Source organism: Bidens hawaiensis, unplaced genomic scaffold, assembly GCF_021521415.1.
Source record: "Bidens hawaiensis isolate Kalapana, Puna unplaced genomic scaffold, B.hawaiensis_p1.1 tig00075088_1, whole genome shotgun sequence".
Taxonomy (NCBI): Eukaryota; Viridiplantae; Streptophyta; class Magnoliopsida; order Asterales; family Asteraceae; genus Bidens; species Bidens hawaiensis.
Window position 1 is genome coordinate 10,415 of NW_027503029.1, and position 10,399 is coordinate 20,813.

Here is a 10,399-nt window from a genome sequence, read left to right on the forward strand (position 1 = left end):
TCTGATTTGAAACCATTGAGGAAACTGGATAATCAGATGTTTACTACTAAACTCTCGGCCTCCCAGGCGGAGTTTATGATTAGACCTATCTCCGATTTGGAAATCAAGGATGCGGTTTTCTCTATTGAGAATTCCAAAGCGCCGGGACCTGATGGTTTTTCCTCGGCCTTTTTCAAGAGTTCTTGGGATATTGTTGGGAAAGATGTGTGTTTGGCGGTTCGTGAATTTTTCAGCAGAGGAAGTCTCCTTAAACAGGTAAACCACACCATTATTGCCCTTATTCCTAAAGTGACTAATATTGTGACTCCGAATGATTTTCGTCCCATCTCGTGCTGCAACACTTTATATAAATGCATTACCAAGATTATCTCGGTTCGTATGATGAAGGGGTTGGAGTCGTTAATTGATATTAATCAGTCAGCGTTTGTGCCTGGGCGTAGGATTTCTGATAATATCCTTTTGACCCAAGAATTAATGCATAATTACCACACTAATACAGGTCCGCCTAGATGTGCTTTTAAAGTTGATATCCAGAAAGCCTATGATACGGTCAGTTGGGACTTCATACGTGATATTCTTTTTGGGTATGGTTTCCACGATAAGATGATTCAGTGGATAATGGAGTGCATAACCACTTCTTCTTTTTCGATAGCAGTTAATGGGAATTTACACGGGTTCTTTAGTGGTAAAAGAGGTCTGAGACAGGGTGATCCGATGTCCCCTTATATTTTCACGCTGGTTATGCAAGCTCTCACGTTGATTCTGCATCGAAAGGTTCGTATTGATGGATCGTTCCGTTTTCATCGATGTTGTGAAAAGTTAAATATTATCAACATTTGCTTTGCGGATGATTTGTTCCTGTTTGCTCGTGGTGATGTGAATTCTGCTAAAATTATTATGGGGGCTCTGAATGATTTCAAAGATATGTCCGGGCTTACTCCGAGTGTTCCGAAAAGTACCGCGTTTTTCTGTAATGTCCCGGACCGTGTTAAAGGTGGTATTTTGAATATTATGCCCTTTGTTGAAGGAAGGCTCCCGGTTAAATACTTGGGGGTTCCTCTTATTTCCACGAGGTTAAATTACCGGGATTGTAAGAGGTTGCTGGATTGTATGGATAGTCGGATTGGAGATTGGAAGAATAAAACTTTATCTTGTGCGGGTAAATTGCAGCTGGTCAGGTCTGTTCTTTCGTCTTTATATATTTATTGGGCTGCTGTGTTTTCTCTCCCTTCTAGACTTATTGCTGATCTTGAGAAACGGATTAAAAACTTTCTTTGGGATTATGGTCAAAATAAGGGAAAGCATAAAGTCTCTTGGGATATTGTGTGTCGGCCGAAGTGTGAAGGTGGTTTGGGTATCCGGCGTATACGGGATGTCAATAACTCTCTGCTGGTTTATCATATTTGGAGCTTAATCAATGTGCGTAACTCGTTGTGGGTTAAATGGATTTATGAGTATAAAATGAAGGGGCGAAATTTTTGGAGCTTGCAGATTCCTAACTCGTGTACGTGGGGATGGAGGAAAATTCTTCAGTTCCGTCCTCAGATTAGAAAATTTATATGGCATGAAATTGGGAATGGGAGATCTACTTCAGTTTGGTATGATAAGTGGGATGAGATTTGTCCTTTAATTGAATATATTAACCCTAGAGCTATTCATCGTGCTGGCTTGTCTTTAGAGACCTGTGTCAGTGATGTTGTTCATCATAATAACTGGGGTTGGCCGCCGGATTGGATTTTGAGGTATCCAATTCTTTTGAACCTAAAAGAAGTCAGCATTTGTCCGGATGAGAGGGACAAGATCGTGGTAATTGATGAGAATGGGACTTCAATGAATTTCTCGGCGTCTGGAATTTGGAATCTTATTCGGAGACCGGCTGATAAGGTGTCTTGGGTGCATGTTGTTTGGTTCTCTCAATGTGTTCCAAAACACTCCTTTATGTTGTGGATTGTGCTTCATGATAGGTTGAGCACGCAGAATCGTATTATGGGATGGAAAATTGGTGGGTATCCAAATTATAACTTGTATTGCTGCCCTCTTTGTAATGGAGAGCCGGATTCTCGTAACCACCTCTTCTTTGAGTGTAAGTTCTCTGCTGAGGTTTGGAGTATTGTAAGAATGAAAGGGAAGTTTCAGGGATGTAGGAATGGTTGGGCGAATATTCTTCAATATGTGTCTCAATTTGGAATGTCCAACTCTATTGAAAATGTTGTTAATCGGCTGCTATTTGGGGCTTCGGTTTACGTTATCTGGAAGGAGCGAAACAACCGGCTTTTCAAAAACTCTTTGAAGACCCCGAAGATGGTTGCGGACGAAATCATTAGGGGGACGCGCCTAAAGCTTATGACTCTAAAGTTCAAGAATTCTGAACGGGTTAATCGGGTTCTCGAGGATTGGCACTTTCCGCGGGGAGTTTCCCACCAGATTGATGATAATGGTTGATTTGTTTTAGTTTTGTTTATTTACATTGTTCTTGTTTAAGCTTAGGCTGTGTTTACCAATGTTTGGTGGTTTTTGGTTTGTTTACTCTTGTATGGCATGTCATACATGAGAACTAATATGGCACTCTGTCATATTACTTGTACTTTTTGATTGTGTGGAATGCATTTAACCGGGTGAATCCCTTTACCCAAAAAAAAAACAATATTCTTTAATTCTTTATCAATTAAAACTAAAAAATAACAAGTAACATGCTAAAACATCCACTATGCACAAAACGCCCAAACACTCAAATTTGCACAACAAACAAGTAAAAAAGCTTAAAATGCACAACCAAATATAAGAGGAAAACATGACAACAACATTTTTTAGATGAAAAAAAAACTAGCAAAGCGTTTAAAGGAAAACCCAAATCAATTACGTTAAAACAAGACAATCAGATTTTACTACATTTTTTCGCAATATGAAAGTTACTGATAGAGCACATAACATCAAATACGCTTACATATCATACAAAAACAAAACACTATAGTAAAATATGAATTTTTAGAATAAATAATACACTTGTTTGTAATTTGAGGTCTATCATTGTTTTCTTTCTCTATTCGTTCTTTTGAGGCTCCAATAGACAACTTCGACGTTTTAGGGTTTGGTTTTTGTTTTAGTTTAAACTTCATTTTGTGCAAAAGTTTTTGATTTACGCTCTATTGTAGAGTTTAATCGTCATCGGGGGTTTAGGGTTTCTATTGTGGAAAGATTAAGTATTTTTCGGAATGTAGTAACGATGGTACCTTTTCTATGAATATTTTGAATCAGCGGGATTAGTTTTAATCTGACGCTTACAACGGTCGCGCACGTTTTCGTACGATAACTTGGCCCTATATATATATATATATATATATATATATATATATAGTCAACTGTGTTACGGGGTTTAATTAGGTTTTTATTTTCAATTGTTTTCTTATTTTATATTTTGTAATGATTTGTTTTATTTTTTAACATGGTTTTGTTTTTATTTAATACGTATATATTAGTTTGTTTAAGTTCGTTATAGTTATTAATGTTTGGGCTCTTTCAATCTGTATGCGTAGGTTTTTTAGAATTTTAGCAAACAAACACGTTTATTTTTTTAAACGATAAAAAATGGCACAAATATTTTATCTTATAAAAAAAAGGCGGTTGATATAGGTGACGATGGTGATTGATGCATGAGAGAGGAGGTTGACGATGGTGTTTGGTAATCGGAAGTTTAACCGATGACGGAAAAGATAGACAGGCGACGGAAAATATGTAAATGAGAAATTAAATTATGGTTTGATGATAAAAATGGTTCACAAATAAATTAGATTTTATAACTCGTTTAAGGTTATCTGGGTTTGGTGAGACACGCAACCCGTTAAAATTATTGTTTGATGATAAAAGGGTTATTTCACAAATAAATGAGATGTTATAACCAGTTTAAGGGCTATATGGGTTTGGTGAGACCCATGACACGCGAATATTGTTGTTGATTATGAAAGGGTTTCACAAATTAGTTGGTATAACCCATGTAAGGCTATCCGGGTTTTGTGAAATCCATACTCGCAAATTTAAGTCAAACGCATGAGAAGTCTCAAATTACAAATCAAACAATTTTGTGATTTGAGAGAGAATGAAGAGCATCCAAAAAGTAACTTATAAGATTTTTTTTATAGGCATCTAGAACATATAGATAAGAAATTGTCGGGATTTCTAAAGATATCCATAAATTCAATGGATAATTTTTTTTAGTTAAATTATATAAATGAAAATAAGAATAACCTTGTGATTTGAGAGAGAGAATAAAGAGCAACAGAAAGTAACAAATTAGGATTTTTTTATAGGCATCTTGATAGACATACAAAAAAAAATTGTAGGGATTTCTAAAGATAGCATAAATTCAATGGATAAATTTTTTTTAGTTAAATTATATTAATAAAAATAAGGATTATGTGAATAATTATAAAAACCAACCTCTCAAATATGAAGAAAACATGTAATGAAATCAGACAAAACACAAAGCTAGCAAACCCTAAATTAGAAGTAATTAAGCTTACAAACTGACTAACTCGATGACAACTTACTGGAGACGCATCTTCTTTGAATCACTTAATCTCTCAAACTGCTTTTTAGAATGTTTATACTTAACTAAGATATATCCTTTGACTGTAGGTGCAAATGAGATGACGTTTTTATTCGAGTGAGGCCGTATGATGAGTGTGTTACACCAAATTAAATCACTTTTCCATATCAAAATATTCTGAGTTTCAGAAACAACGCTGTTTAACCAGTGTTGCATTCGACCGTAGCGACAACTGTATCATCCATCTTGCTTTAACCGTAGAAGTTTCAATTTCTCGCTAACCAAAAACATCACCTTACAAAATAACTTCAAACAAATTGAGAACAAAGTTTGATATTCGGTATCCTCAGATGAATCAATCAGTTTGTCGAGCCAATATGGCAATTTATAATTGTTCTTTTTTTTTACGCCAAACAAAACATAATGTAAACATGATACCTCTCTTGAATGTTTGATCGGGTGGTTTAATAATTTGGGAAATTTAGGGTTAGGTTTTGGACCAATACCATGTTGTCACTTTTATAATAAGAAAACACCAAACCCAATTAGAGTGGAAGTGAATACAAGTAAATATTTCAAAGATGGAATAAAGTTCATACAATATGTGAAATTCCAAATATGCCCCTGAAACCCTAAGAGCTATTTACTGCAGTCCTACAAAACCCATGCCGTCCTTTCTCTGTTGATATTGAGTGCATGTCTTGTATTATGTATGCAGAATGCGCTGTCAAAATAAACACCTACCGTTTCTTAGTAATCACCGGCGGCGGCGGCTGACATTGATGACTGCAACTGCAGCAGGTGGTGGTAACAGTCCGCCGCCGTCGGCCGCTGCTCTGGGTTCTGATCCAAACACCTATTCTGCAACTCCCTTAATGCCTTGGGCAAACCCACCAACCCACATGTCTTCAACATTTGTCCTACACCCCACACGTCCACCTTCACCCCATGCATTCCCCGCCCTTTCATCTCCGGCGCATGCCGCCCGCCTACCGATAACCCCACCCCGACGTCCTGCTGGGGCGGGTATATCTGTGGTGCACTCGCTGCTTCGTCAAACCCGATAACAAACCACTCGTGTTCCCTATCGTTTCTTCGCATCACTTTATCCCAACCGAGGTCGCGGTGCATGAAGGATAAGTCGTGTAATGCAACCAACGCTTTCGTTACATGTTTAAGAGCCTCAATTAGCTGCTCGAAAGTGGATATCTTTAGTTTGCATCCTCTCGGCTTGAAGCTCAAGCTTAAATCTCGTTCGGATGACAGACAGATGTATTCGGAATGTGGTATCCGGTGATCAAGGAAATCGTATATTTCTTTGACAGTAACCCATTTTCGCTTGCTTGAGAAAAACCTAGTCATATAATTGGGTGTGAATTCGATTATGTGATTGCCCATATCGATTCTTTCGAAGTCGCTATAAACAAATGATTTGTTGATCTGCTGAACGTTAGCACAACGATCAGCCAACAGTGATAGCAAACCGGCAATCCTCCAACAGGGAACCAAGACTTTGATCCGATCTACAGGTGTTGATAAGTCGACGGTGTGGAGATCAGTTCTGATGAGGCGATCGTGCGTTCTACTTAATGCGCAAAAGGTGACGATGTGCCCGACTGCATGATAACCTAAAATGTATGGAAGATCCAAGTAACTCCATAGTAGCTTTTGCGCCAGTAGGGAAGATGGATCAAGATTATTCTCTTCTCGTAATCTTTCGGTTTCTTCGCCTCTCCATAAACAAAAGTTCCGCACAAATCCTGTGACATTAGGCCATTGATCTTGTACGGCATTGTTGGAATTTGAATGAGACGGTTTTCTAATGAACACCATATCTTGATTGCTGAATTTGGAAACAACCCGATTGATGCAGTCGTCCCATAGGCCGATAAAAGATTCTCTTATGTTGGAGGTGAGAGCCGGGTTTGATCGGGCAATCGGGCTTAAGATCTCTAATGTGATTGATCGACAGTCTAATGGTTCGGAAGAGGTGGTAAAGAAGAGTTCTTTACCTTGTGGAAGATCGCGATACAAATCTCTTCGAAGTGGGAATCGGAACTCTTCCGATGGTGGTTCCTGCAAGTACCATGTAAGGTCGATCAAGCTCGGTAGAGATGGTGGTGGGACATGAAGACAGCCCAAGTAATACTCGGTTGGATCTTGAAACTCCCATTGTGGCATTGCTGTAATAATAGACAAAGTACAACTTTTGTAACATGGTTGTTTCCAACAAACATTTAAAGAACCTTAATAAAAGTATTATTGACTCACATGATCTAATTGATGGCTCTAAAGAAGCTTGAGATCTATCAGTAACCAAACCTGTGGAGGGAGAACAAAATTGAAGTTTTGACAAGAAATTATATAACATTCTAATGGATTGTATTATTACATGTACTATACGTTACCAATATTGGGAGGTTGAGTTGACTTTCTTCTGCCAAACACTTTAACTTGTTGACCGGGAACAAATCTATCAACAGAATACCCTCTAAGAGGGGAATTGGCATCCTCAAACACCTCCAATGTACAAGCAACCATTGCATCATCCAAGAAAGTGAGTTCATCTGCGTTTAAGAAGCTTGTACCTTGAATCTTGACTCTACCTCTATGATGTTCACCATCCTCGGCCCATAAGCTCACAAGTTCTTCCCATACCATTCTTACTTTACCAATTCTTCTTGGTTCCTTTAATGTTGATGTGTATGAACCTTCATGTTGACCCCCACCCCCCAGCTCCATTGTTGAACTATCCATTCTTAATAAGTTTCCTCTAACACCATGAAGATACCCACCCATCATCATATGTCTACCACCCCTACCTACATCAAAGAACACATCTTTATTAAATCTTTGTTGAAGGTTTTTCAAGGTTGAGAGCTTTAGAAGTGTTTAGGATTATCCTTCAAACATAATTACATACAAAACACTGCATTTTTGATGATTGTTTTTCACACATATGCCAAACCCTCAAGTTTAGATGATATTATAACACATAAAATCATATTAATTAAAAACCTATGTACCGGAAGATGAGAACGGGAGATCAACGTCTAGGAACGACGGAGGCGGAAACGATTTGGCGTCGACGATCGCTAAACGCGAATCCTGATCGCCAGTTCCCGCAGCACCGGATGTCAAAAGAAAAGGCGAGTGTCCTCTAGCAATGCTGCTGCTGCTGCTGCTTTGTGGGATTCTAATCCGAGAGCCCATAAACTGTGCCAATTCTTCAAACACCTGTTCATCGAAAGAAGCAGGCAATCTATGCATCTTTCGCTCGTAAGGCGAGAGACGAAAATAACTCTTGCCGATTTGCTCTCGCTCCCCGCCTCTTTCCCACTCGTAAACCTTTCGAAATTCACCTAACATGTTGTCCCATTTTGTCCCGGCTGTTTTGGCATCCCGATTGACACCATTTCGTTGCAAGAATTCCGCAACTTCCCGGTCTTTTTCCGCTCTAGTTTTCCCTCTTCCTGAAGGCGCGGTTGGAGTTACCACATTCGCTTCCATCGTTATAGGGTTTTCCAGTTCGGACACGGTTATACCACCTTGGTATTGGACTCTCCAAGCTCTAGCTAGCCATAGCATTTCGTTTGGCTTCCAAACTGGGCTCACATACTTGCCTTTTCTCAACTGGTGATGTGAATATTGTTGTTGTTCTCCTTCTGACTTGCTTATCTCCTGCCCGGAGACTGATGGCCGTGGAGAGTGTGAAGGGGACGAAGCAGTGTCAGCAGAAGAAGCTGCTGCTGCCTGAGCTGCTGATGGCGGTGGGTTTGAGGACGGAGATGGGGTTTTGTCGGTGGTCGGAATCTGTTTCTGTGATGGTGATGGTAAGAGTTTCCATTGGCCGGTGGCACTGGTGTATCTGGGTCTTTTGGGGTTCAGCGGTTCCGGTGGGATGTAATGGGTAGACGGCGGTGGTGGTGGCGGTGGAGAGAGAAACGCCGGAGCAGTGGTGGTGGTGATGGGTAGTTGAAGGTCTTCTAGGGTTTCTTGAACTGGGTTTTCTTTAGGGGACTTGTGATCTCCACCTTTGTTGTCATTCATGATCTTGTTTAATGAAAATACATAACAGTCAACAGCAGCAACTTTGTTAAAGAAATCTTGAAAAGAAGATTACAACAAGTTTGTTAAAGAAATCTTCAACTAGTTTAGTTGGCATATTATAAACGACATTGTTGTTGAGAGTGGGATTCTTGAAATTTGATATGGGTTTTTGTTTATAGGGTATAAAAGGTTGAAGAAAGAGAGGAAAACAAAAGCTGAAAAGTTAAGAGGGAAGAAGACAATAGACAAGTAAATAAATATAATTAATTCGCTAAAAATATAATTAAAAGTCGAGAGATTGTGGAACCTGCTGTGATAAAGACCTCACAGTTTAACACTTCACACGATGTTAACAACTTTAATAATCAGAAAAAGAGCGGAGAAAAAGGAGTGAAATATTCCGAAAGAGGCTATATAAACTATCATGTCAAATCTTGTTTCTAGACCGACCCTTTTTGCATCAGTCAGTAAAGATAGTTGGGAAGTGTATATATATGTTTGCTTTTGTTAAAGTATACAAATTGTGATTATGATTAGTGAGTAGCCATTGGTTGGTTGTGTTTGGAAATCAGATCCGAGATGATGGTGACTGGTCGAATCAATGGGTTATGGTCAGTGACTCATAATTAACTCTAGCGGTTTTTTGTTGTTTTTTTTTCCTGTCCTCCAAACATGCATCACTTTTCTCTTTCACTTACACTCGACATAGCCTACATTAGGGCATGCACGCAAGGTTGATTTCTTCTCATTCACAAGTCACAACATATAATATAATAAGGTACAATTACTAGATCAAAACCTTTACTAGCTAGTTATATTTCATATAATATTGCTAATGTGTATCATGAGTTTTGATGTGCCAAGAGCAATAATTATTGAGGAAACATGCCAATTCGGTCGAACATTTTATGTTATAATAAGATTCATAGAACTCTCGATAAAATGGGTGGTTGTTTTTTAATTCAAAAGGGATAACATAAGGGAAATCATCTTGCACACGGGTTTAAAAGAAACATCATAGAAAAAGGATTATCAGAAAGATCATCAATCATCTATATTATCAGTATCGGTTTATGATTATAAAGCTTGCTACTAGATTTACACAAGAATTGATATGAACTTGCTTGTTTTATTGATGATTGATCGTTATTTTACAAATGAAGAATTTTGCCTTATTTATACTAAATGAAAGGGTGCTTTTACCCCAGGTGAACCCGTTCAATGTGTTACAAGGGTTACCACCACCATCTAGGATATCGATCTAGTTATAATACAATTTAAATACTAAACTTAATTAGGTTAATAAAAAATATTTTTAATCTTAGGATAAAATCTAATATTATGGTGACAATCAAACCCTTAATTTTGATTTATCATTTTATGCCTTCGTAGTAGTGTTGGTGTTTCATCATAAATCAGATTAGATTCTTCTTCATTTTCTTGCTTCTTGTCTTTCCATTTGTTGCATTTGTTTGCAATGTGACCGAGCTATCCACATTCATAACATCTAAACTTGTTCCGTGTCTTTGTTTCATTGATTTGTATACGAAATTTTCCATGTCCTCTACCTCTATCAAAGTTTCTTTCATGTCCTCTTCCACATCCTTTTCCATAGTAATTTTCTTACTATCATCTTATCTTTAAGATAGTTCCAAGGCTTTTGAACTTTGATCGTGTTCTTCATAATTTGCTTACAAAATTACTTACAGTTTCATCTTCTTTCATTTTTTAAGTTCTAATTCTCTTCTTAGAGTTGTACATGTGCTTTTCGAACCATATCTACCCCAAGGTATCCAACTTTGGCCG

The 10,399-nt window shown here is 38.1% G+C and overlaps 1 protein-coding gene across 1 annotated transcript; it reads right to left on the reverse strand.

Annotated features, from left to right (window-relative positions):
- Window positions 1-5,126: 5,126 nt before the first annotated feature.
- Window positions 5,127-8,898, reverse strand: LOC143606504 (uncharacterized). Its single transcript, XM_077082259.1, has 3 exons — window positions 7,570-8,898; window positions 6,952-7,365; window positions 5,127-6,792 (listed from the first exon to the last, which is right to left on the reverse strand). Exons 1-3 carry the CDS (start codon window positions 8,591-8,593, stop codon window positions 5,294-5,296), a joined length of 2,937 nt encoding a protein of 978 aa, XP_076938374.1. The 5' UTR covers window positions 8,594-8,898; the 3' UTR covers window positions 5,127-5,293.
- Between the last annotated feature and the right edge of the window lie 1,501 nt (window positions 8,899-10,399).